We start from the raw sequence: 27,463 nt of genomic DNA, 5'->3' as shown, positions 1-27,463 counted from the left end.
TCTGGAGTGTGCTCTTGCTGCCTCAGCCTGCTAAGGGTACAGGGCTTTACCACACCTTCTTGCTTCCCTTCTAGAGGACCATAACAGGTGTGTCTTTTTCTTCCCTTCTGACACGTGCACTCAGCCTGTCCCTCCCCACTTCTTTGTGAATACTAACCAGAGCTCAGGCCTGTGCAGAGTGGTGATTTCTTGAACAATGTAATTTCCCTGTAATTAATCTTTTGCCTTACTTGGATACTAATGTCCTTAATGATCTATTTCACCTCTAAGTATTTTCCCACTATCTATACATTATTTCATTAGTTTCAGGTTCCTGAGGAGAGAGATAGAGTGTGGGGCGGGGCGGGAGTTGTTTGGGTTGTTTGGTTTTGTTGCGGTTTGGTTCTTTTTTACTTATTTCAGGAGATCTATTTTCATTGCTTACTGAAAAAGAATATGTGGAAAGTGTTTGATTTTAAATCCTATGTAATTTAAAATATCAGTTCTACCACACATCGGACTGATAGTTTATTAGAGTATAAATATTAGGAAACGCTTATTTTAAGATTTGTAGATTGTTCTGTTCTCTCAAGGCTTCTAGAGCTTATTTTCTAGAATTGCTTTTGAGATGTGTACCACTGTGCTCATCTGCATAAGACCCATTTGGGGAGAGAAGGCAGCTTCAAATGTAGTGTAGGCTGACTCAGTATGTGGCCTGTGATGGCCTTGAACTTGTGATTTTCCCACTCCAGTTCTCAAGTGTTTTTGTTTTTCTTATTTTGAGTCAAGGTTTCTTTGTGTAGCCCTGTTGTGTGGAACTGTGTAGACCAGGCTGGCCCTGACCGCACAGAGATCTGTCTGCCTCTGCCTCCCAAATGCTGCAGTTAAAGGTGTGTGTCACCACTGCCCAGTTAGTTTGTAGGATATTTTAAGAATTCTTTGCCATGGAAATTAGCAGTGTAGCTTTGTTATTCGTTTGGGGGTGGGCATATTCAGTTTACAAATCATGCCTTCATGTCATATGATTATTTTCTTGGTTTTTATTTGGCTTGTTCCCCCTTCCCTTATCTAGTTCTACTTTTAACAGAATTACTACCCTACCTCTCCCCCCATTTTTACTGAGACAAGGAACCTTTGTGTTGACCAAGCTGGCTTCTGGCTCACAGAAATCTGCCTGCCACTGGCTTCTGAGTGTTGGGATTTTTTTTTTTTAAGATTTATTTATTATTTATTAAGGATACAGTTTTTTTGTTTTGTTTTGTTTTGTTTTTGCCTGAATTTAAACCTGCATGCCAGAAGAGAGGACCAGATCTTATTACAGATGGTTGTGAGCCACCATGTGGTTGCTGGGAATTGAACTCAGGACCTTTGGAAGAGCAATCAGTGCTGTTAACCTCTGAGCCATCTCTCCAGCCCCTGAGTGTTGGGACATAAAGGCATGCACCACTATCCCCCCAGCTTTCACAACTTTTTCTAATTTTTTTCCTTATGATTCTTTGTGTAGTTAAGATACCTTACATATCTAAACCTATTAATTTCTTCTTCCTGAATTACAGACTTCCTCCAAAGTTGCCTTTTAAAGTTTTCATTGTTATCATTTTAGAGGTATTGCTCAAGTCTGTTCTTAGAAGCTGATACAGTACACTCACTCTGAACTTCTTCCTCAGTTGCAGCCTTCTCAGCAGCAGCATGCTCGTTTTAGTATTTCCAGAAACTGTGTAGACCTTTCCCTGGTGTTTCTGGGGCGCCGTTACCCACGCATCAGGCCCAGTGCATGAGCTTGTTTGCATGGGATGGTAAACTCCACACATCACAGAGGGCAGTGGTATACATCCCCTGCCGTGAGCTGGTAGTTGGTTCTGCGATCAGTCGTGAACCAGAGAACATGGCTCCCAGCATGCTGACTGGATCTGGTGACTGACAGTCCTGGGAATGAAGCGGCCAGTAACTGGAGCAGCACACTTGAGCACAGCTCACGGGCCACTGGCCCTGTTAGATGATGCTGACAACAACAGGGCTTTTGATAGCAACAATGGCACAAGCTGTCAGCAGCAGCTTTTCCAGGTCGGTGCTGACGCATTATGAAAATACTTAAGTTCTAAGAGACTGCAAATTTTCCGGGACCTCACAGCCAGAGTTAGTAGACCCTGGGTTCAATTAAGACTGCTGTCCTACTGTACACTCAGCCTGTTTGTTTAATCTGCCTTTAAGAAAACTCTGTGACATGTGACAACCAACTTTACTTGCCTTGGGTTTCCCTGTATAACAAGTGTTTACCACGTAAGCATGCAACAACACATAGCTTTAATTTTATGTTATGTACTCTTCCATGCCCCTGGCCCATAGTAATGCATGCGTGCTTGTAGGTGTGTTACAATCATCATTTGCTAGAAACAGCAAGCAGGCCATAAGTAGTTTTATAAAATGAATATTTACTGTAAGTGCTGGAAGTATCATTGAGATACTGCGTGTTTATCTGGGTTAGTTGTGGGTCAATTGGAAGTCAGTGTCCTCATCCCTTGTAAGTCTTTCTATAAAGTATCCCTCATTCCTTCCCTCTATGTTTTGCTTTCTGTCTTGTTCAATGAGAGAGGACAAAGGCCGTTGTTACAGAAGCACAAGACAACACTCAAGCAGCCACAAATTCAGATTCAGATACAGGAATAACAGACCAGAGACTTCAAATCTGGGCTTGCTTTTAGTTAATGTGACACCAACACATTATTGGTGGCTCTGAGTTGAAGTGAGAGTTTTGGTTTCTTTGTGCTGTTTGTTCATTTGTTTTTTCAAGACAGGGTTTTTCTCTGTAGCTTTGGCTGTCCTGAACTCCTTTGTAGACTAGGCTGGCCTTGAACTCACAGAGATCCACCTGCCTCTACCTTGCGGAGTGCTGGGATTACAGGCGCATGCCACTGCATCTGTTGAATTTTGGTTTCTTTAAAACCCCAGTTATGTTATGTGAATATGTTTTTGTTTTAATATCAGGTGTGGGATAAGAGGCTGCTTCACAGTAGGTGATTGATTTGCCTCGGGCACCAACGGGAGCATGATCTTTGCCAGCTGCAGATAGTTTAATTCTGGAGCCTCTGGAGAGGGACTAACTGCCAAAGCCCAGCTTGTCCTGCCAAATCAGTCATGGAGGCAGAAGCAAGTGGATCTATGAGTTCCACTTGCCACTCTGGTCTACAAAGCAGTTCTAGGACAGCCAAAGCTACGTACTCTTCCACAAAGTTGGTCCTGCCTTGTTGGAACTGAAGACATCAGACTTCAGTCCCTGAGCCATCCCACCTGCTCCCAAAACTTTTTAAAGTTTGTATTTTCAGACCCACATACAGGGTTTTTTAGATTTTTATTTTTGAGATTGTAATTTTATTACAGTATTTCTTCCTTCTCTTTTCCCCTTCCTGTCTCACCTCTATATCACCTTCCTTTTCCAAGCTCATGGCCTCTTCATCATCTGTTATTGCACTATAACCTATGGAGTCTATGTAATGTTGCTTGTATGAATGCTTCTAAGGCTGACCATTTGGCACCAGACAAATGTTGTTCTTCCTTGGTTCTTCCACTCCCAGATTTCCTCAGTTACCTGTAGGTCTTTTTGTGGTTTTCCCTGAATAGTTGGGCACCACTTGCCGTTTTCATAAATAATATAGCTGGCTCAGGAGTTCATTGCAAGCATTGTTCTTGTGTTGGATCTGTGTTCAGTTCCCAGAACCCACATTGGGCGGGTCATAACTACTGGTAATTCCAGTTTTAGATCACCCAGTGCACCCTGAGGGCACCTACTCTCAGATGCACATATCATACACATACACAGGAACTAAAAACAGAAAGCACACGATACAGGGGCTGGAAAGGTGGCTCTGTGGCTAAGAGTGCACACTGCTGAGTATGGTTCTCAGAATTCACATGAGGCAGCTCACAGCTTCCCGTACTGTAGGTCTATCGGACTCAACTCCTATTCTGGATAGAAGAACATTACTCAAGGGCATATTCCCTGCTACAGACCCACATATGCACATATTTAAAAATAAAATCTTCTCAATGATAGAGATTTCATGTACCCTTTACCCAGTTCCCCTTGGTGGCAACAGATGGTAGATCTTGCTGCAACCAGCTTGGAACTCACTGTAGACCAGGCTAGCCTCACACTTTCAGTGGTTCTCCTGAGGGCTAGGATTGAAGTCACGCACCACTCACGATTTGGCCATGTTTCACCCAATTTATAACTGGATTTATTAACAAACTTTAAGAATACTTTACACTTTTAGAAAATCTGTGATAATATAGAGTTCCAATAAACATCTAACCCAATCCCATTGTATTACCATCTTTATGGGACATTTATAATGGCCATTCTTGGTATTTACCTGATCATCTTTTTATTTTTCTTCAGGATTCCATGCAGTGTGTTATGTTCCATTTACTTACCATGTCTCCTTAGGGGTGGATTAGCTGTACTATTTCTCTGACTTGACTTGGTTTGTTTGTTTGTTTGGTTGGTTTTTATTTAAGATTTATTATTTATACAGCACCTGTGCCTACACGCCAGAAGGGGGCACCAGATCTCACTATAGATGGTTGTGAGCCACCATGTGATGTGGGTGCTGGGAATTGAACTCAAGACCTTTGGAAGAACAGACAGTGTTCTTAACCTCTGAGCCATCTCTCTAGCACCTTCACTTGTTTTTGATGACCCTGTCATATATTTTGTGGACAGCCTTCCATTGGTATTTGTGTGATATGGTCCTAAGTAGACTGGGGCTATGGTTTTGGGGGAGAAAAGGCAGAAGTGGCTTGTCCTTCTCATTACTCTTATCACGGGGGTGGGGGGGGAGAAGGTCACGGGTCTGAAGAGCTGTCTCAGCAGTTACTCTTGCAGAGGACCGGGGTTTAGCTGCAGGCACCAAAGTTATATTTCCAGGGGATCTGATGCCTCCTGACCTCCTCAGGCACCAGGCACACAAATGATGTACACACATACATGTAGTCAAAATACATTCACAGAGTAAAATCTAAAACTCTAGCGTTAATCACACACACACACACACACACACACACACAAATTAAGGCTTGTGGTGTCGCCTAGAGTGACCACCTAGCATAGACAATCCCTTGCTACAAGGTGTGAATTTGATCCCCAGGGCCAGTACAGTGAAAGGAAAACTGAGTCCTGCAAGTTGCCCTCTGAGCTCCACACACGTAGCAGCACATGCATTACACACACACACACACACACACACACACACACACACACTTAAATGTAATAATTTTTAAAGGTTAGAGGCCAATATAGGGCTATATAACAAGACTGTCTCAAAGCAAAGCAAAAACACCACACAAAATAGGGTGTTATGTAAACCGGTGGATATTTGTAGATAGCTGTTGACTTGCAGAGCATATGTGATTTAAAAAAAAAAAAAAAAAAAAGTCCAGCCGGGCAGTGGTGGCACATGCCTGTAATCCCAGCAGCACTCAAGAGGCAGAGGCAGGTGACTCCCTGAGTTTGAGGCCAGCCTGGTCTATACAGTGAATCCCAGACAGCCAAGGTTACACAGAGAAACCCTGTCTCGAAAAACCAAAAAAGAAAAAGAAGAAAAGTCCACGTTCAGTTCCTTTTCGGTTTCTGAAACATTTTTGAACCCTTGCCTTAAATAATCAAGTTAGAAAACAGTAACACATCTTGTTTTTCCTTCCTGTGGCACCTGCTAGTCAGTCGGTTCCCCAACCTGGGATGGTGTGAATAGCCACCATCCTCAGGATACATCATCTAGGACAAAACCATCTCTTTTGCTGCCTCTTGCAGCTTCCATATCCCTTATGCTTTCCGGATAGCTTTGGTAACGTATCGATCCAAATAAATAAAAGGAGGGAGAGAAGGGGAGAAGGAGAGGTAAAGGGCGGGGGAGGGAGAGGAGGAGGGGGAAAGGGAGAAAGGGAGACGGAGGCGAGGAGCCAACGCCCCAGGACAAACTTGAGGGGAACGCCAACGCCCCGCTAGCACCCAGCTCCTTTCCATCCTTTCTCACCAGGATTCCTTCATGCCTCCGTCCCCACAGTTCCCTCCCGCCTAGTGTTGCCACTTGGGGGGCACCACCAGGGGTCAGGGTGCCCGATTCCCCCCGGGAAGCGCTGAGCCTCTCCGGCGGGTCCTAAAATGTCACCTCCAAGGCTCCTCCCCCCCACCCCCCCGAAGCCTCGGACCCAAGACGGCCCCGCGCGCGGCCCCACGCCGCCAGCGCGTGCCTGGCGCCTGCCCGCAGGAGAAGCCACATCTCGCGCGAATCCCCCCACATCTCGCGACACTTCGGTGGGTCCTCCTGTGCCTCAGGCTCTACCCGGGCGAGCCGACTCAGCCGGGTGCGCAGCTCGCGGCGGCTGGAGCGCCTTGGAGCCCGCGGAACGGGATTGGGGCGCGGCCGCAGGCTCCGCCCGTCCGCCCGCCCCGCCCGGGGTTGGGAGGTAGGCTGCGGCGGGGATGTGCTCCGGCTCCCTTCCCGAGGGCCGAGAGCGCGAGCGGCGGCTCTGAGGAAGCGCGTCCAGGTCCGCACGGGCGCCCGGGGCGGGGGGCGAGCCGTGGGGGGCGGCTCTAGGGTCCGCCGAACCCCAGCGCATCCGCGGGCGGCTCGGCTACTCGAACTCGCACTCGAAGCCTGGAGCTGGTGGCAGGAGCCTGTCGTCGGGAGAAGAGGGCAGGCCGAGGTCTCAGGCAGATAACGGGGAGGCTCCGGGAGCGTTTGTTCCTGAGCTCCGCTTTGCGGTCTGAGCGTGCCCCATGCTGGGATGCTGCTCTGCTCCTCTGACCGCCTAGCAGAGCTTTGGGGGGTCGCTCCTATGTCTGCTGCTCTGGTCCGCCCGGTGCTAGAGTATTGGATCGGTGGGAACTCGTTGTCATCCTTCGTGAAGGGGGCTATTGAGGTCACTTGTTACTTTTCACCCGAAACTTGGGCGCTGCGTCTCCGTAGGCCCGTGCACAGCTGTGGCTGCAGGCAAAGTTTCTGTTTGGGCGTTAAATGTACCACAGCCGCTATTGAAGCACACTTGGAGAATCAGCCAAAATGATTAAGTGACTAGTTCTATTTTCTGTGCTTTGGGGTTTTGTGTGTGTGTGTGTGTGTGTGTGTGTGTGTGTGTGTGTGTGTGTGTGTGTGTGTGTGTGTGTGTGTGTGTGTGTGTGTGTGTGTGTGTGTGTGTGTGTGTGTGTGTGTGTGTGTGTGTGTGTGTGTGTGTGTGTGTGTGTGTGTGTGTGTGTGTGTGTGTGTGTGTTGTTTTTGTTTTTCGAGACAAGGTTTCTCTGTGTAGTCCTGGCTGTCCTGGACTTGCCTGCCTCTGCCTCCTGAGAGCTGGGATTAAAGGCATGAACCATCATGCCTGGCTCCTATTTTCTGTATTTTAAGATTCCAATAGTTACATAAATGTGTATTAGAAATGTATAATAGGGCCTTAAACCTACCTGTTTATACTATATAGCTCACCTGGAAGTAATAAATTTTCAGCCATTGGTGCTACCTTTAGGTTGAAAATTGCTAAAGTATCTTGTTGCAATCAGCTTTGACCGTGTGTTTCTTGAAATTTCTGGGTTTGTTAAGAGCTTATTGTACGATTAAACATTTTAGTTTTTTAAGGAGAATTGGGACCTCAGTGCAGAACGATGGAGCTGAACATTTTATTTCCCTCCCCAAATAATTTTATATTTTTGTTTTAAATTGCGTTACTTTAAAAATTTGTTCTAAGAACAGCTCCAAAAACGGTTATTTTGTGTGTGAACGTTTATAGTGTTGATAGAGGCAAAATAATTCTCCTGATAGTTTGTTTATATATATATACATATATATATATATATATATATATATATATATATATATATATTTTTTTTTTTTTTTTTTTTGGTAGAGCGAAATGTCATCAGTGGACTCGCACCAGGAACAGCTGTCTCAGTCAGATCCGTCCCCATCACCAAACTCCTGCAGCTCCTTTGAGCTCATAGACATGGATGGTAACAGCTTGTATGAACCCGTTTCTCCACATTGGTTTTATTGTAAGGTAATAGATTCTAAGGAGATATGGATTCCTTTCAACTCTGAGGATTCACAACAGCTGGAAGAGGCACATGGCTCTGGTAGGAAGATTCCAACTTTTCTCAAACTAAGAGGAAATGTGATTACTGTGATTGCCATTAAAATTAAATTTTAGAATTTTTCCATTTTCGTCTTTTAAAAACTGTACTAAATTTCTCCATAATTATATTTCTGTATTCTAGCTTGCGTTTTAGATTTTACTCAGAAAGTATGTGTATAGAGTAAGGTGTCACAGTGCAAGCTGAGTTAACATGTCACTTGTTTTTGTTTTTCTCCTGTAGCAATAGTGTTAGTTATGGTACATTGTCATGGCTGTCATAAATTTACCTCTTGATTCATCAAGCAAGAAGTATAGGAAAATTTGTGTGTGTGTGTGTGTGTCTGGCATTATTGTCTTAGAGAAAAAAATTATTCAGGTACGATTTTTTTTATTAAAATATAATTGGTTTGACCTGAAAAGTAGTTCATGAAAAAGATATATTAAAAAAAAAAAAAAGAAAGAAAGAAAAAGATATGAAATAAATTCTGTTTATTTTACTATGTAGCCAAGTAGAAACTGTTTACGTCTCATGTGATTATTTGTGCTGTAACGTACGATTGCCCTTTGGGAGAGCTCTTGTGACATTCTGCATTTCTCTCTTCTGCAATTCTTGGTAGGAAAGGATTGTAATGAGAGAGTTGTTCCCACGGACGGGGGCAGATACGATGTTCATTTAGGGGAAAGGATGCGCTATGCTGTGTACTGGGATGAACTACCCTCAGAAGTGAGACGATGTACATGGTTTTACAAGGGGGACAAAGACAATAAATATATTCCCTACTCGGAGAGCTTCAGCCAAGTTTTGGAGGTAATCCTCTGCTTCTGTTTTACTCACCATTTTCCTTATTTCTTTTCTTCTATCATTTGGTATTTTTTAAAAACTCTTCTAACATATTATGTGAAACTTCCAGGAAACGTTTGCATGCCTTATGTCACACTTAGTTTAGACTAAAGTTTTAATTTCAAAATGTTAATTTTATAAACATATTACATCTTTTAAATTTGAATGTAGGAAAAAAATAATTGAGTGTAGCCAGGTGTCTTTAATCCCAGCACTCAGGAGGCAGAGGCAGGTGGATCTCTATAAGTCTAAGGTTAGACTGGTCTACAGAGTGAGTTCCAGGATAGCCAAGACTACATAGAGAAACCCTGTCTCAAAAAAATAGAAAGAAAGATAGATAAAATTAAATGTTTCCCTAATGGTAATTATTGTTGGCATCTAAAAATAAGACCAAAACCCAAACTTTTGACATAATTTTTATTATTTAATTATTTTTGTTGTTGGTTTTTGGTTTTTTGGGACAGGGTTTCTCTGTGTAGCCTTGGCTGTCCTGTACTCCCTTTGTAGACCAGGCTGGCCTCAAACTCAGGTTGATCCACCTGCCTCTGCCTCCTGAGTGCTGAGATTAAAGGCGTGCGTCACCATATCCAGCTTAGTATTTAATTTTTAAATTTTTTTTATTTTCTTTTATTTATTTATTTTGGTTTTTGAGACAGGGTTTCTCTGTGTAACAGCTCTAGCTGTCCTGGAACTCGCTCTATAGACCAGGCTGGCCTTGAACTCACAGAGATCTGCCTGCCTCTGTCTCTCAAGCGAAATAATTTTTAGAAGTTAAAAAAAAAAAAAAAAAAAATAACGTTTCTCTTTGTAGTCTTGGCTGTCCTAGAGCTTGCTATATAGGCCAGGGTGGTCTCAAAATCTGACAGACCTGCCTCCTGAGTACTGGTACTAAAGGCATGCACCATGATGCCTAGTAGTTTAAAATGTTTTATTTTATTTTAACGAGTGAGTGTTTTATCTGCATGTGTGCAGTGCCCAAGGTGGCCAGAAGAAGGCATTGAAGCCTCTGGAACTGGAGTTAGATGTTCGTGAGCTGCCGTTTGGGTGCTGGGAATTTAACCCAGGTCATCTATAAGAGCAGCAAATGCTCTTAACTTTCGAACCATCTCTCTAGCCCCAATTTGTATTGTTCTTGCTCTGAAAAATATATTGGTTTTCTTGAAATTGAAATAGATTGTTATTGACATATATATGTCACTATGAATAGTAGTAGAATTCAAAGTAGTATTTTCTTTTGTTTTGTTATTTGTTTGCGATGGGGTGTTTGCTTTGTTTCATTTTGTTTCTTGAGGCAGAGCTCTTCGCACATACCCCAGAGTTGACAGGTAGGTTTCAGCTCTACTGTTTCTGCCTCTACCCCTTTGAGTGCTGGGACCCACCCCTAGCCTGATCTTATGCTTTGCTGTGGATGGTCTATGAGCCTTTCTGCCTGCTAGGCAAGCATGCTACAGTTAAGCTACATCTTTTTGAATCAGGATATTGCTGTGTATCTCTGGCTGGCCTGGCCTAAGACTCAGATTGATAGTAATCTTCATGGTTTAGCCTTCCGAGTACTGGGATGACAGGTATAGGCCACCACACTTGGCTGCTGGTCGCTGAGAGCGCAGCTCAGTGTGGAGTCCTGTCTACTTACAAGGCCCTGGACTCAGCCTCCAGCAGTGCGCGACCAGTGAGTCTAAAATGACTTTGTTAAGTTGGAGAGTGGTTTGTTTTTTTTTTGTTTTTTTAATTAGAAGTCATTAATAAGTTAAGGCTTTTAAAAAGTTGTTAGAAATTCTAATATAAAATAAATTTTCTTTTAAGGAAACATACATGCTTGCTGTAACTCTGGATGAATGGAAAAAGAAACTAGAATCTCCAAACAGAGAAATTATCGTCTTACACAATCCAAAGGTAAAGTGAAGCAAAGCGTGTCACTGAGATTTAGGTCAAAGTTTAACGTATTACTAAGGAACACCAATGGGTCTTCTGTTCTATGGACACTACATAGATTAACCTTTGACATAGCACATATTGGACTCACTATCATAAACGCTGTCAACGATGATAGTCATTTACTCCATTCAGTTTGTATGTGAGAATTTCCTTCTATATGTGCATGATGTATATATTATATAGTGTGTGTGCACATATGATTTGTGTATGGTGTATGTGTGAATGTGGGTGCAAATAAACAACAGTGTGCTTATGTGCTTATCAGAGGACAAATTTAAATGTCAGTCCTGTCCTAGTTCCAGGCAGAGTTCTCCATTGTTGTCCAGTGTGCGCACTGGGCTAGCTAGCCCACAAGCTTTTAAGCTTTCTCCTGTCTCTGCCTCCCATCTTAGCATCAGAGTGGGGTTCAGATTCACATGCTATTATGTTTTGTTTTGTTGAGACAGGGTTTCTCTGTGTAGCCTTGGCTGTCCTAGACTCACTTTGTAGACCAGGCTGCCCTTGAACTCACAGAGATCCCCCTGCCTCTGCCTCCCAAGTGCTAGGATTAAAAGCGTGCGCCACCATGCCCAGCAAACTCACAGAAATTCTTGCCTCTATCTCCCAAGTGCTGGAATTGAAAGCATGTACCACCACACCTGACCCATGTGTTGTATATTATTGAAAGATCTGTTAGTCTAATGTATTTTCAGGGTTCTCACTTTAGGCTATAGGAGCTGCATGTCAGAGCTCCAGTTGAGGTTTAGCTATATGAAAGATGTGTTTCTGTCATTCAGAATGTTTTGAATCACACATGATGTAGAATATTGCTCTGATTTTTTCTATTTAAGCTCATGGTGCATTACCAGCCAGTCGCAGGGTCTGATGAGTGGGGCTCAACGTCCACTGAGCAAGGTCGACCAAGATCAGTAAAGAGAGGAGTTGAGAGTATCCCTGTTGATATCCACTGTGGTAATGTCAATCATTTATGTTTCTTATGCTCTCACACTAGTTGATTCTTTAAATTGTGGCCTTTTCCCTTTGGATTTGTGTTTCATTCAGGATTAAAAATGTTCTTTAGTTATGTGGGCTTATTCTAAATTAAGACCAACATTACTTCTCTCTCTCTCTCTCTCTCTCTCTCTCTCTCTCTCACACACACACACACACACACACACACACACACACACACACACATTATCTTTTATTTTGTTTATGTTATGTATTTGAGTGCTCTGTCTGCATACACACGGCCATGCCAGAAGAGGACATTTAGAGGGTATAGATGGTTATGAGCCACCATGTGGTTGCTGGGAATTGAACTCAGGACCTCTAGAAGAGCAGACAATGCTCTTAACCTCTGAGGCATCTTTCCAGCCCCCTAAGTTTTCTTTTGACAGAGGGTCTCATGTAGGTTTGGGCTGGTCTCAAATTCATTTTATAGCTAAGGATAACAAAGTTTTGATACTTCTATAACTATCCCTTTTGTGCTCAGAATACAGGTGTGCTCCACTGTGACCATTTTATGTGATACTGGGATCAAACATGGGGCTTCCCTGGGTGTGGTAGTATACATTTTTAATCACTAGTTCAGAAGAGGCCAGTGGATCTCTGTGAGTTTGAGACTAGCCTGGTCTACATAGTGAGTTCCAGGCCAGCATATGCGACATAGTGAGACTTTGTTTCAAAATAAACAAACAAAAACCCTAGGCCTTTGGATATGCTAGGCAAGCATTCCACCGCTTGACCTGCATCTGGGTAATGTGTGCACACTCAGTACATGCATGTGAATGTGCAGGTGTTTGTGCCCAGAAACATGAGCGGGGCCCGTAGGCATGTTCTTTGTCCATCTTAGTCTTCTTCTCTGGAGACAGGTTCTCACTGAACCAGGAAGAAGCTCACTGTTTAGGCTAGTCTGGCTGAGCAGTAAGCTTTCTAATGGTGGGGTTTCAAGCATGTTCTGCCATACACAGCATTTTATGTGGTGTAGAAGACTCAAACTCAGGGTTCTTTTGTACCCTTACCAACTGAGCCACCTCCTCAGCTCTGATTTTTGTGTGGTTTTTTTGTGTTTTTGTTTTTGGTATCTAGTCTCTAAACCATATATTTCTCAAAAATACAAAATACTTCATTTCATGAATTTGTGAGTTATCTTTACATAGGGGCCATGCTAATTTTCTCTGTATTATTCTAGTTTTAGCATATGTGTTACTTAAATGAATGCTGGCTGTTTTGAGGCATGACCTCACTGTGTCGTTCAGGCTAGCCTGTTCCAGTGCTAGAATTATAGGCATGCACCGCCACCCTCAGCTGTTAAGAACTGAAACAGCACAAAAACTCATTTAAAGTTGCTTTTCCTCAAGATCTCACTTTTAGATGAACTGATTTAGTTCGATTTTCATGAATTTTTATATCTCCTGATCAACTAGAAGTTTATTATTGTAATTTCTGCCCTTGATTTTCAGTTATGGAAAACTTTCAGAAGGAATTAGATGGTTATTGCTAACTACCTAGGGTCACTTATGGCTCGTTTTAAACATTTATCTAGATTATACAGTGCTTTTTGTCTTGTAGAAGAAATTATTTGCTTCTTGAACAAAATCTTAGAATTGCTGTAATTTAAAAGATAAGTTTCGGGGCTATAGAGATGGCTTAACGGTTAAGAGCACTGGCTGCTCTTCCAAAGGTCCTGAGTTCAATTCCCAGCAACCACATGGTGGCTCATAACTATCTGTAATGAGATCAGGTGCCCTCTTCTGGTAGGCAGATTCACATGCAGGAATAGAAAATTAAAACTAAAATCAAAAAAGATTTGGGCATGATGGTGCACTCCTTTAATCCTAGCACTCAGGAGCAGATCTCTGTGAGTTCCAGGACAGCCACGGCTATATAGAGAGGTACTGTCTCAACCTTCCCTCCCAAAAGATGATTAAAAATTTAAAAAAATAAATAAATAAAAATAAAAATTTTAGCCTTTAAAAACATGGCAGACATTATTAGGATGGTTGGTAAAAATGGAATAATTAGATAAGAGGAATGTATCAATGATGGATTGTCTGGGTTTGGTTGCTCTACTCTTGTTATGTGTAACTACATTCTTAGGGAGGTGGTGGCAAGAGGGTCAGGTCAAGGTTAGTCTCAACTCCAAGCTCAAGATCAGCTTGGGACAGACAGACCCTGCATCAAAACAAAGCAATTTGGATTTGTAAAAAGTGCAAGGGGGTTTCTTTAGTATTTTTTTCTGTAGCTTATAGTTATTTCAAAATACTTTTAAAATGTGAAAATATTTCAGAAACATATTTAAGAATAATTATAATCCCAGGATTCTTGAGGCAAAGGAAGATGGATTGCCAAGGCTAGTCTGGTCTACATTCTGAGTTTCAGGCCAGCCAGAGCTACGTAGTGACCTAACCCTAACCCTGTTACCAAAAATAATGAAAAAATTAGAAAGTAAAATTAATGTATTTTTACTAAGTAAGTAGTTACATATATGACCATTTTGTACCTTTTAAATTATCTTTTAATTTTAATTTTGTTATGCTTATAATGTTTCTAATTTTTCTCTTTAATTTTATTTTTAGGGGAGCCTTTACAAATAGATCACTTAGTGTTTGTAGTCCATGGGATTGGACCAGCTTGTGATCTCCGTTTTCGAAGCATTGTTCAGTGTGGTACGTTTGCAAGGCATGTAAGATAGATGATTTGAGGAGAGTTATCTCCCGTGCAGAGGATCAGGCATTGTCTTTTGGTCTGTTGTCTTAGCTACATAAGAAGATTGTAGAGCTAAGGATGGTGAAGCTGCCCTGCTTAGACTCACGCCAGTAATTTCCAGAGACTTAATACTCTTAACTAGTGACCCCTGAGTGAGTCAGCCTGTAATCCTGCTGAGACTGTTCTGTGATTAAACCAGCTTGTTATAACCACCGTATGGATGGGAGTTGAAGTAAATAATAGAAGCTTATCGTTGTTGTAATTCATACCACAAGAAATATCTTGATAAATCTTACACGCTTGTCATCTCAGCATTGTCTCAGAAAAATCAAAATAAACAAAAACCCTCATGACTTAATTTTAAAAGGCACTATCTTCAAAGCTTGATGGTATTCAAAATCTGATCTACTTGGGAACTCTCTTCTGCTTGGTAATGGTTCTGAATAAACTAGAAGTATGTTCTGCCAGGTTAAAGTTGAGGTGATAAGAATGTTGAACAATGGTGTTTTTTGTTTTTTGTTTTTTACGTTTTTCAAGACAAGGTTTCTCTGTGTAGCCTTGGCTATTCTGGACTCACTTCGTAGACCAGGCTAGCCTCAAACTCCACAGAGATCTGCCTGGCTTTGCTTTCCAAATGATGGGATTAAAGGCATGTGCCCTCACACCCGGCCAACAGTGTATTTTTTTAAAATTCTAAATTATTAGAGCCTGGGGAGATGGCTCAGCAGTTAAGAGCACTCACTGGCTGCTCTCCCAGAGGATCAATGCTTGACTCAAGCACCCACGTGCTGGCTCACAAATTCTCTGAATGCCAGTTCCAGGGGATTTGATGCCCTCTTGTGGCCTTTACAGGCAATGTATGCATATGGTACATGCATGGGTACAGACATACATGCAGGGTACATGCAGACAACACACATATGAGTAAAATAATTTTTTTTTTTTTTTTGAGACAGGCTTTCTTTATGTAGCCTTGGCTGTCCTGGACTCGCTTTGTAGACCAGGATGGCCTCGAACTCACAGCAATCCACCTGCCTCTGCCGCACCATCCCTTCCCCCACCCCAGTGCTGCCATCAAAGGCCCAAGCCCGGCTGGGTTTATTGTTGTTGTTGTGTTTTTGTTTTTTTGAGACAGCCTCTCACTATGTAGCCCTGGCTGGCCAGGAATACATTGTGAGGACCAGCTGGCCTCAGTTCATAGAGTTCTGTCTGCCTGCCTTCTCCTCCTGAGTGTTGGCATTGAAGGTGTGAGCTACCACTCCCTGCTGTCTTTTTTTTTTTTTTTTCTTAGTAAACTACAACTATTTCTTTTAAAAAATAATTGTTTAGGGCTGAAGAGATGGCTCAGAGGTTAAGAGCACTGGCTGCTCTTCCAGAGTTCCTGAGTTCAATTCGCAGCAACTACATGGTGGCTCATAACTATCTATAATGAGATCTGGTGTCCTCTTTAGGCAGGGAGGCACACATACAGACAGAACATTGTATACATAATAAATACATAAATATTTTTAAAAGTTTAAAAATATATAATTTGCCAGGTGTGGTGGCACACGCCTTTAATCCCAGCACTTGAAAGGCAAAGGCAGGCTGATTGCTGTGAGTTCGAGGCCAGCCTGGTCTACAAACTGAGTCCAGGACAGCCAAGGCTACACAGAGAAACCCTGTCTTGAAAAACAAAACAACAACCAAATAATAGTTTTTGAGTTAAAAAAATTACATTGCCTTGTTTTTGTGTGGGCATATAAGTAGCATGGTACACTTGTGGAGGTCAGAGGACAAGTAGGAGAAATGAGTTCTCTCCTACCACACGGGTCCATAGGCCTTCAGGCCTGGTGGCAATCACCCTTACTTACTGAGCCATTTGCTAGACCAACTAGCTGATGCTGTTTTCAAACACAGGAAAACAGTAGCAACTAGAGTTAGAATAGATGACTAAAAGACTTCACATGGAGTCATGGGATTTTAAAAATAAAACCATTCTATGACAGTTTTGATGTCAGTTTTTCTTTTGGTAAATGTTTTGTGTGATAAATGCAAGCCTTTTAGTAAATGAGTATTTCCTAGTTAAATGTCTTTCCTGCGCTGGTTATTTTGTCTCCAGTCTCTGCATATTCTTAGGGCGCGCAGGCAGGTGCAGCTGCATGTTCTTAGGGCGCGCAGGCAGGCGCTGCTGCGTGTTCTTAGGGCATGCAGGCGGGCACTGCTGCATGTTTTTAGGGCGCGCAGGCGGGCGCTGCTGTGTGTTCTTAGGGCGTGCAGGCAGGCGCTGCTGCATGTTGTGTTGCATCTGAAGTCTGTGCATTATTTTTTGCTTCACTGTTGATGCATAAGTCAATTTTCTTTTCTAGTTAATGATTTTCGAAGTGTTTCCTTGAACCTGCTACAGACACATTTTAAGAAAGCCCAAGAAAATCAGCAGATTGGAAGGGTAGAATTTCTTCCAGTCAACTGGCACAGTCCTTTGCATTCTACTGGAGTAGATATGTGAGTCCCTTATACCCTTAAGTTGTTAACTATGATTATAATATTTTCTGATTGCCATTGTGCTTAAGGGCATTTCTGTTATAGCTAATTATGTATTAAGATAAAAAATGAAAGATGGAAATTTTATTTAAAACCCATCAGAGAAATGGACAGCTTGGGTCAACGACAAAGCATTCATATTAAAGCATACGTCAGTAACTCCAAGCACATACAGTACTACATATAAATTAACTGTTCATGCCTCAGCTGTCAGTGCTGAGAAGAAGAAGCTTCCTGCTGGGTGGTGGCACATCCCTTTAACCCCAGCTCACGGGAGATAGAGGCAGGTGGAGGCAGGTGTATCTCTGTGAGTTTGAGGCCAGCCTAGTGTACATTGTGAGTTCCAGGACAGTCAGGACTACATAGAGACTCTTTCTCAAAAAACAAAAGCGAACAACAAAAAAAAAAGAGAATAAGTTTCCCATAAAAACAGCACCTTTCTGGTACTTCAGCTTAGTATTCTTCTTTCTTCCTTGCCCTCTAGTCCAACAGAATCCATACCAACCCCCTCATAGTCTTTCGGTAAGACAGCCATGTCCTCAGTGGCCTTAGAATGTTCAGCATGAAGGGGGTTTTTCTCTCTCTTTGTTTGTGCTTTCTGTTTGGCAGAGTTGAGAATCCATAGGGTTTATCCACCCCAGGCAAGCATTCTATTACAAAGCCACATCACAGCCTACCAGCATTAAGCTGTATTGATTTATGAATGGTGCAGAATTAGCTCCTTCTCCCAGCTCACATCCTCCTTTTACGACAAGGTCTTACAGTGTAGCCCGTGCTGACTCTGAAGTCTTGGTCCTCATGCCTCAGCTTCCCGGTATTGGAATTATAGACTTGTGCTGCATTACCATGTACAGCTTCCATGTGGAGTTTCTGTATTTTTATGGGGTTTTTCTTTTTTCTTTTTTTGGTTTTTTGAGACAGGGTTTCTCTGTGTAGCCTTGACTGTCCTGGACTCACTTTGTAGACCAGGCTCACAGAGATCAGCCTGACTCTGCCTCCCAGGTGCTGGGATTAAAGGCATGAGCCACCACCACCCGTTGTTTTGGGTTTGTTTGTTTGTCTTTTGTTTTATTTGTTTGGTTTTTTTGAGGATAGGGTTTCTCTGTGTAGTCTTGGATGTCCTGGAACTCACTCTGTAGACCAGGCTGGCCTCGAACTCACAGAGATCTGTTTACGTCTGCCTCCCTGAGTGCTGGGATTAAAGGCATAAACCACCGTGGCCTGGCAAGTTTTTTTATATTTTTATAGTTGTTTCATGTATGTGGATGTTTTGCCTGTGTGTTCTTACCCACATACCAGTGTGCAAAGGCATGCTTAGCATATATCAGATCACATCTGTGGGTAAAAAAAAGTACTGAATACTTGTTGAATTTGCATGTCATCTTTGCACAGGGGCATGCTAATCTTCTCTGTATTGTTCTAATTTTAGTATATGTGCTGCAGAAGCAACTACTATATATTTATAATTTTTCAGCCTGGTCTACAAAGCAAGTCCAGGACAGCCAAGGCTACACAGAGAAACCTTGTCTCAAAAACTCAAACAAAACAAAACAAAACCATAAAGAATTAACTTTAAAATAGCTTTTTATTTACTATCAGTGAATGTTTGATATGTGCTTATTTTATATACCTCGATACCTGGAGGTCACTTAAACAAGTTTTGGATTAAAAGGGGTCACAAGTTTAAGAAAACTGATAATTAGGGTGCATGACATAAAGAATCAAAATGTTAAAAAAGAAAAAACTCTAAATAGGGTATTTTTTACTTTTTATTTTTTTGGGTTTTGAGACAGGGTTTCTCTGTGTAGCCTTGACCTAAACTCACTTTGTAGACCAGACTGGCCTCGAACTCACATCTGCCTGCCTCTGCCTCCCAAGTGCTGGGATTACAGGTGTGCACCACCACTGCCAGGCTTCAATGTATCTTGATAATATTCATTCCCAATACTTGCTGTTAATCTCCCAACCCCTTCCCACATTTCTCTCTGTCTCTCTCTCTCTGTCTCCCTCTGTTTCTCTCTCCCTCCCCCCTACCCCCACACACAGACTCAATCTGGTTACTACTGTCTGGTGGAATATTTACCAATTTTTTTTTTTGTTATTGTTGGCTTGACCTTGTGCCCAGAAGATGGCATTGCACAGCGTTCTTCCTCTTCCTTTAGCTCTTCTGTTTTGTTCTGCCTCCTCTTATTATTGTTCCTGAGTTGTGGAGATGTTGATACTGATGTCGCATGCAGGGCTGAACACCCAATAGTCTCTCACTATAGCGTTTGCGTAGTCATCAAGCTCTGAACTGACTGCTGCCCACTGCAGAAGAGCACCTGGGAGCAGGTGGAATCAGCACTAATCTATGTGTAGAAACAAAGACTCACTGTGTAGCCTGACTGGCTTAAACTTGATACAGGGATAGAGATATATAGGCTGGCCTTGAACTTCCAGAGATCTCTCTGCTTCTGCCTCCTGAGTGCTGGGATTAAAGGTGTGTGTACCAGCATGCCAGACCTTATAATGTTCTTATTGTTTAACCTTAAAAACCAGTGTTGATTGGTTGTTATTGGGGTTTTAGTAGCTAGTTACAATTTGCTAAAATAAGTACATGCAAAGAACATTTAGTTTTCATCTAAAATGTTTCCATCCCATTGTTAAAATTAATGTTATGAATAGACTGCCTCAACCAATAACCCACTGTGGGAACTACATTATGTATGTAACTTTATTCTCTATGCATGAGTGTTTGCTGCATGTCTGCCTGTGCACCACTTGTGTGTCTGCTGCCCAAGACCAGAAAGGGCATCAGATGCCCCTGCAGCTGCAATCATAAGTTTGAGTCACCATGTGGGTTCTGAGAACTGAACCCCAGTCCTTTGCAAGGAGCCAGTTCCCTCTGTAGCTCTGGCTGTCCTGGAACTTGCTATGTAGATCAAGCTTGCTTTGAATTCACGGGGATCCACCTTCCTCTGCCTCCTGAGTGCTGTGGTTAAAGGCTCTCCCCACCATGCCCAGCCCCCATGAGACCCCCCTTTTTAAAGAATATATGAGGTTTATTAAGTGAGCATGAGGAGAGAAGGAAAGGGAGAGGGGTACCCAAGAGAGAGAGACAAGGAGAGAGAGACAAGGAGAGAGAGACAGAAGAGAGAAAGGGGGTCAGGGGTAAGAGGGAGGGAGGGAGAGGGTAGACAGATGAGACACTCTTAAAGCCAATATATAATCACAGTGCTGCAGAACATGGAATAAGCATTGGCTGCTTAAAACTCACAGCTGAGAGTGGCTCAGTAAACTTCAAATTCAGAAACAGTTCAAAAGAATTATTTAAAAGGGAGCTTATACACGAGTTTAAAGTTTCATTAAGATAGCTATTGCTTTAAAAAAAAAAAAAAAGAAAGAAAGAAAAAGATAGCTATTGCTTCCAGGCAGTGGTGGCACATGCCTCAATCCCAGCACTCTTGGGAAGCAGAGGCAGGTAGATCTCAGAGTTCAAGACCAGCCTGGTCTACAAAGCAAGTTCCAGGACAGCCAAAGCTACACAGAGAGACCCTGCCTCGGGGGTGGGGGTGGGGGGCGGAGAAAAGAAAAAATAGATAGCTGTTGCTTTTTTCAGACTACTATAGTTAGAAATGCTTATTTAAATTGCAGTTTTTATGAAATCATTTGAGGTGCAAATATAGTTTTTCCTAATTTTTAAAAATGTTTTTAGGTAAAATTGTTGGAACGTAGTGATAACTTTTCCCATTGGCCCTGCATTGATTGATAATGAGCAGCCCCCCTCGTTACCTTTATACAAGGTGAAAAGTCTGTTCCACTCCACCTCTCACTGCCTGTTCCACATTTTCCCTTTCTGTCTGGCTTTATGAAACAGCCTCCTCATTTGAAGTTTAAGGTACACATTTCTGCTTCGAGAATGTTCTGATCATGCTTCAGAGTTTGCTTGTAGCATTTTCCTTACATCTCTTGTACTTAGAGAAATTTTTGATTATTTATGTATATATGAATTCATAGATGTAGTATGATTTTTATTGAACTAGGAAATAAAATAACAAATAGGCTAAAAGCTCCCATTAATAATGTATGTATCTTTAAATTACTTTCATGTTTAGCTTTAAAAATCTGCTTGGATTCACCTTAGATCTGTATATAATTAAAGGAGTTTTGTTTTGTTTTATAATTGTTTTTTGTAGCTGGGCACAGTGGCTCATGCCTGTAATCCCAGTGTTCACGAAGGCAGAGGCAGGCGGATCGCTGTGAGTTCGAGGCCAGCCTGGTCTACAAAGCAAGTCCAGGACAACCAAGGCTACATAGAGAAACCCTGTCTTGGAAAAACAAAACAGAACACCCCAAAAATTGCTTTTTTTTCTTTTCTATCGTAGTTTTTTAAATTAAATGTGTATTATTAGCTGGACATGGCAGCACACGCCAGCCTCTAATCCCAATAGTCAGGAGACAGAGGCTGGAGGATCTCTCTATAGACAAACCCAGTCTCAAAAAAACCAAAGTAAGTAAATAAAAAGATGTGCATGATTTTTACCAAGTAATTAACCTTTTTATTTCACATTAGTTTAATTTCTTCCTTCCTTCCTTTCTTTTTTGTTCTGAGACAAGGGTTCTCTGTGTAGCTTTGGCTGTCCTGGACCCCGCTTTGTAGAACAGGCTGGCCTGGAATTCACAGTGCTCCACCTGCCTCTACCTTTCTAGTACTGGCCTTAAAGGTGTGTGCCACCATGCCAGATTTAAACTTAATTTCTTTTTTCTTTTTTTAAAGACTTATTTATTTATTGTGTATACAGTGCACATCAGATCTCATTATAGATGGTTGTGAGCCACCATGTAGTTGCTGGGAATTGAACTCAGGACCTCTGGAAAAGCAGACAGTGCTCTTAACCACTGAGCTATCTCTCCAGCCCCTTAATTTCTTGAAATGAGGAAGAATCACCATTTATTTTGAGTTATAACTTTCTTTTTTTTAATGTTACTTTTCATTTTGGTTTCTTATTCAAAGATGATAATTTAGTGAGTTAATTGGCACATTAGTAGATCTTTGAAAAGGGGACTCAATTTTAAATCTGTAATAACTATAAATAAATAGTCTTATGATATGAAAAATAGTATCTAGTGGGGTTGGGGATTTAGTTCAGTCCTCAGCTCTGTGGGGAGAAGTATCTGACTGTATGGCTCAGTGGTTAAGAACACTTGCTGCCCTTGCAGATGATACAACTTCAGGTCCTGGTACCTACATGGTAATTCCAGTTCTAGGGACTTCCATACCCTCTACTGGCCGTGATGTCACAGCCCTTTAATCTGAGCACTCCAGAGGCAGAGGCAGAGGGATTTGTGTCAGTTTGAGGCCAATCTGCATAGCGGTTTTAGGATGGCCATGACTACATAGAGAAACTTTGTCTCAAAAAAAAATAGGGAGAGGGGGGAAGTGACCTTTCTAATTAACATTCAGATCTCTAAATCTAGGGCAGTGGGGAAGCCTGGTTCAGCCAGCTTTCCCAATTTCTGCTCCCTGGAAGATCAGTGTTGTGTGTGCGTGTGAAGTGGGAGACCCTTCCCCCAGTGCCCTTCTCCATTCTGGGCTCTGTACCTCTTCCCAAGTCCCCAACTCTCCTCCCCCTGAGAAAAACTGGACAAAGGTGATAGGGAGGATAGCTGAAGGGACAGCTGGGGTTCCCCCACCTATTGCACCTCCCTCCAAACTCCTGGCAATCCCCAATCAGGGTTTGAGCTGCTTTGTCCCTTGGGCACCTACCGGTGAATCCTTGATGATTATTTAAGCAAGTGAGGAATACAGGGCAGTTCTCATGGGGAAAAATGCAAATTTCCAGTGTCTAACTGATATTTTATATACCTATACAAACACAGATGTACACACATATTTAAAACTGAAATCCAAGCTGAGGATGGTGGTGAACACCTGTAATCCCATTATTAGAGAGGCTGAAACAGGAGAATCACAAGTTTAAGGCCAGCCTGGACTACAAAGTGATATGTTGCCTTTTTTTTTTTTCCCCCTAAACTGAGATCCAAACAAAGTCTATGCACTGAAGTCAAATGATGTATCTCTCTTTTTTTCTGTTTCTTTTTGTTATTGGTTTTTCAAGTCACAGTTTCTCTGTATAGCTTTAGTTGTCCTGGAACTTGCTCTGTAGACCAGGCTGGCCTTGAACTCACAGTGATCTCCTTGCATGACATGGCATATTTTACCTCTCTATTGTTCTCTTTTTTTCTCTTCTTCACTAAACACATTTTTAAAGCCTCTGTCTTCTCTTCATCTTGATAGGTGCCTCTTGCATCACTGAATATTTGACTCTAAGCTTTGAGAATAAGCTAAATAATAACTAGAAAGTAGTGTGGACTGGACTTAGATTTCCTACTCAAAACAGCTTTTTTTTTTGCTTCCCTCAGAGATCTGCAGAGGATAACCTTGCCCAGCATTAATCGCCTCAGACACTTCACTAATGATACAATTCTGGATGTCTTCTTCTACAATAGCCCCACCTACTGTCAGACTATTGTGGACACAGTAGCTTCTGAGATGAACCGAATATATACACTTTTTCTACAGAGGAACCCTGATTTCAAAGGGGGTGTATCCATTGCTGGTCATAGTTTAGGTAACAAATGAACTCTCTGGAGCCAGAGAGGACTGTCACATTTTGAAATACAGTGTCTTTAATCAATAGTAGAATCAGAACTGCAAGTAAACTGTGATGAAGAATTTGGAGGGGTTGGAGGGGTGGTGGTAAATTGGAAAGATTCTCTGTTGATATTCTTACATTTGTTATTGGCTTATAACTTTTTATATAAAAGACAGCCAATGTCTTAGAAATTGTCCCTTCTTCTATTTTACTTATAGGTTCGCTTATATTGTTTGATATCCTAACAAATCAGAAAGATTCTTTTGGGAATATTGACAGTGAAAAGGTAATTTGGAAGTTTAGATAGGTTCTTTTGTAATATTCCATACTAAAGATTTAGATTTTCAGCCTTTTGTGTTTAGCTGAGTTTAGTCTTATGTTATAATGTTAAATGTGTATTTTAACAGCCTGGTAATTATGTCTTGTCAATCTTGGGTGATAGAAGCAAGATAGTATTTTGTGTCTACAAACCACTGCCATATTGTAAAATAAGCATAGATGCCTTCCTTCTCTTCTGAATACTCTGCTGCTGCCTAAATAGAACTGTAGTCGGTGAGCTAACTGTAGATTGCATGTAAGGGCATGAAGAGTGACTTGGATGGAAGTTATGTGTGAAAGCCGAGGGAGGCGTGGTGGTGAAACCTCTCTCTTCATAAAGTCCATGAACATTTATCATTGATAGGATTGACGTGGTGTTTGATGGACATTGTCTTCTATTTTTCTCTTTTGTAAGTGTCCTGTGAATCTTTTGGTCTTTAGTTCTTCCAGGACTTGGGCTCTGTCTTAGACTATTTTATATCTTTGTTTTATTTTTTGGGTTTATTTTTTATATGTATGGCTGCATTTTTTTTAAAGATTTATTTATTTATTATTATGAATACAGTGCTCTGCCTGCATGTACACCTGCAGACTAGAAGAGGGCACCAGATCACATTATAGATGGCTGTGAGCCACCATGTGGTTGCTGGGAATTGAACTCAGGACCTCTGGAGGCACAGTTAGTGCCCTTAACCTCTGAGTCATCTCTCCAGCCCCATGACTGGGTTTAAAAACATATTTTTTTTAACCTACGTATAAGTGTTTTACCTGCATCAGAAGGTGCAAAATCCTCTGGAACTGATGGTTGTAAGCCAACATGTGGGTGCTAGGAACTGAACTTGGGTCTTCTGGAAGAACACCTTCTCTTATCCACTGAGCCATCTCTTCAGTCCCTGTTTAGCTGTTTTGCCCCCATGTATATTATCTACATCGTGTATGTACTGCTGCCCCTGAAGGTCAAAAAAAGGCATCAGGTCCATTGGAACTGAAGTATACAGATAGTTGTAAGCAACCATGTGTGTGCTAGGAACCAAATCCAAGCCCTCTGCAAGAGAGCAAGCTGTTAACTGCTGAGCCATCTCTCCAGCCTCCCCTTTATAGACTTGTATGTGTATGAGTGTCTGCACCATATTTGTACTTGTTGCCCTCAGAGGCCAGAAGAAGGAAGGCATCAGATTCCCTGGCACTGGAGTTACAAACAGTTGTAAGCTGCCATGTGGCTGCTAGGAATTGAACCCAGGTCCTCTGGAAGAACAGGCAGTGTTGCTAACTGCTGAACTGTCTCTCCAGCCTTGATTGTTTTATGTTAAATTATGTTTTTTAAAAAAGGTTTTATTTATTATGCATACAACATTTTTCCTGCACTCGAGAAGAGGGCACCAGATCTCATTACAGATAGTTGTGAGCCAACATGTGAGTGCTGGGAATTGAACTCAGGACCTCTGGAAGAGGTGCTCTTAACCTCTGAGCCATCTCTCTAGCCCCATGTTTTTGTTTTTGTTGTTGTTTTGAAACAGTGTTTCTCTGTTTAGCTCTGACTGTTCTGGAACTCACAGGCCTGCCTCAAATTCACAGAGAGCTGCCTGTCTCTGCCTCCCAAGTGCTGGAATTAAATGCATGCATCACCACCACTACCCAGCCAAATTGTTTTTTTGTTTTGTTTTGTTTTGTTTTGATTTTGAGACAGGGTTTCTCTTGTAGCCTTGGCTGTCCTGAACTCACTGTGTAGACCAGGCTGGCCTCAAATTCACAGAGATCCCCCTGCCTCTGCCTCCCATAGTGCTGGGATTACAGGAGTATGCCACTGGGCCCAGCTTATGTTTTCTTTTATTCTCTTTCTCTTTTTTTTTTTGTCTGAGACAGGATTTCTCTGTATAGCCTTGGCTGTCTTGTACTCACTTTGAGGACCAGGCTCGTTTCCCAAGTGCTGGGATTAAAGGCATGTGTCACCACTACCCAGCTAGCTTATGTTTTCTTACTAAGAGTTCAGTAAGGGGTTTTTAATGATGATGGAAAATATTTTTATATTAATTTAAAAATATTTTTTTCCAGGTGTAGTGGTGCACATCTTTAATCCTAGCACCTGGGAGGCAGAGGCAGGGGGATCTCTGTGATTTTGAGGTCAGCCTGGTCTACTAAGCGAGTTCCATGGTAGCCTGGTCTACAGAGTGAGTTCCAGACCAGCCTGGTCTACAAAGCGAATTGTAGGTCAGCCTGGGCTAGATAATGAGTAAGATTGTCTCAAAATGGAAAAAAGAAAAAGGAAAAGCTGGAGGTCACTGTTTTATTTTATTTTATTTTGTATAAGTTAAAATTTATTTAAAACTGGGTGTGGTAATATACACCTATAATCCTAGTACTTGGAAGGTTGAGGCAGAAGGATTAAGAATTAAAGGTCAATCTCAGTTACATAGTAAGTTTAAGGTTAGCTGGGCTACATGAGATCTTACCTCAAGAACAAAGAATTTAAAGTTAAGATTCATTACTGTTGGGCTTGAGAGATGGCTCAGAGGTTAAGAGAACTGTCTGTTCTTCCAAAGGTCCCAAGTTCAATTCCCAGAAACCACATGGTGGCTCATTAACAATCTATAATGAGATCTGATGCCCTCTTCTGTTATGCAGGCACACATATGGAAAGAATACTATATTAAAAATAACTAAATCTTTAAAAAAATTCATTATTATGAATATCTTAAACGGTATACTTCAAATTATAAAATAGTATTAATAAAGAAAACTAAATGCATTTATGAATAATAACTTTATGACACAATTTTTAGGGGTCACTAAGTACTGTTGAGGACCGAGGAGATGCAGCGACATTAGAAGAAGATCTGAAGAAGCTTCAGCTCTCCGAGTTCTTCACTGTCCTCGAGAAGGAGAAAGTTGATAAAGCCGCTCTGGTAAGAATAGGCTTTACAGTGCACACCTAACTGGTTTCAGAATTTTTATCTTCATCATGCTTACCAAGAACATGCCATCTGGAAGCTTTTCACTTATAAATATTTCACCACTAACAAAATCCTTAGCATTGTTTATCTGCTTTTGTTATATAAAGTGATCTTTGCTGTGTAGGAGCTTAAGGTTCAGATTAGCCATATTGATGTTTATATGTAATTCAGTAGTACAGTCTAAGGCAGGCTAAGCTTAGAGAAAATGTGAGGCAAGGGCCGGCCCTGGTGTGATAGTAACTGTCCTCTTATTTTCTGTTACAGGAAAGAACTGTACTGTTGGTATTTTCTCTCTTTTTTTTTTTTCCTTTTTTCTTTTTTGTTTTTGGGGTTTTTTTGGTTTTTTTGTTTGTTTATTTGTTTGTTTTTATTTTAAATTTTCTTTTTCTCATTTTTGCTGTGTTTTTCTGGTTTATGATACATTTGTTTACTTAGCAGATATTTAATAACTGCCCACTATAACTAGGCATGCG

General features: G+C 41.7%; 1 protein-coding gene and 2 non-coding genes across 6 annotated transcripts in view; 1 reads left to right on the top strand and 2 right to left on the bottom strand.

The window, feature by feature from the left end:
• The first annotated feature begins 6,333 nt into the window (after positions 1-6,333).
• Ddhd2 (DDHD domain containing 2) overlaps positions 6,334-27,463 on the top strand; it is a 45,472-nt gene continuing 24,342 nt past the window's right edge. For 2 of the 4 annotated variants that reach the window (XM_051169972.1, XM_051169970.1), the window contains exons 1-10: positions 6,334-6,441; positions 7,873-8,098; positions 8,715-8,905; positions 10,742-10,831; positions 11,704-11,824; positions 14,434-14,523; positions 16,912-17,047; positions 23,489-23,697; positions 23,940-24,007; positions 26,820-26,942. In XM_051169972.1, coding sequence (XP_051025929.1) covers positions 7,879-8,098; positions 8,715-8,905; positions 10,742-10,831; positions 11,704-11,824; positions 14,434-14,523; positions 16,912-17,047; positions 23,489-23,697; positions 23,940-24,007; positions 26,820-26,942 — 1,248 coding nt within the window. In that variant the 5' untranslated portion in view covers positions 6,334-6,441; positions 7,873-7,878. Of the gene's footprint in view, positions 6,442-6,659; positions 6,682-7,872; positions 8,099-8,714; positions 8,906-10,741; positions 10,832-11,703; positions 11,825-14,433; positions 14,524-16,911; positions 17,048-23,488; positions 23,698-23,939; positions 24,008-26,819; positions 26,943-27,463 lie in introns of those variants that run through there. The other 2 variants (XM_051169971.1, XM_051169973.1) reach the window with 2 other exon arrangements.
• On the bottom strand, positions 12,970-13,076 carry LOC127210387 (U6 spliceosomal RNA). The gene has a single exon (XR_007833296.1). It is a non-coding gene; the product is annotated as a U6 spliceosomal RNA (small nuclear RNA).
• LOC127210384 (U6 spliceosomal RNA) lies at positions 18,434-18,535 on the bottom strand. Its single transcript, XR_007833294.1, has one exon. It is a non-coding gene; the product is annotated as a U6 spliceosomal RNA (small nuclear RNA).

This window comes from Acomys russatus, chromosome 27 (genome assembly GCF_903995435.1).
Source record: "Acomys russatus chromosome 27, mAcoRus1.1, whole genome shotgun sequence".
NCBI classification, from domain to species: Eukaryota; Metazoa; Chordata; class Mammalia; order Rodentia; family Muridae; genus Acomys; species Acomys russatus.
This window is presented reverse-complemented; position numbering and strand designations above follow the sequence as displayed.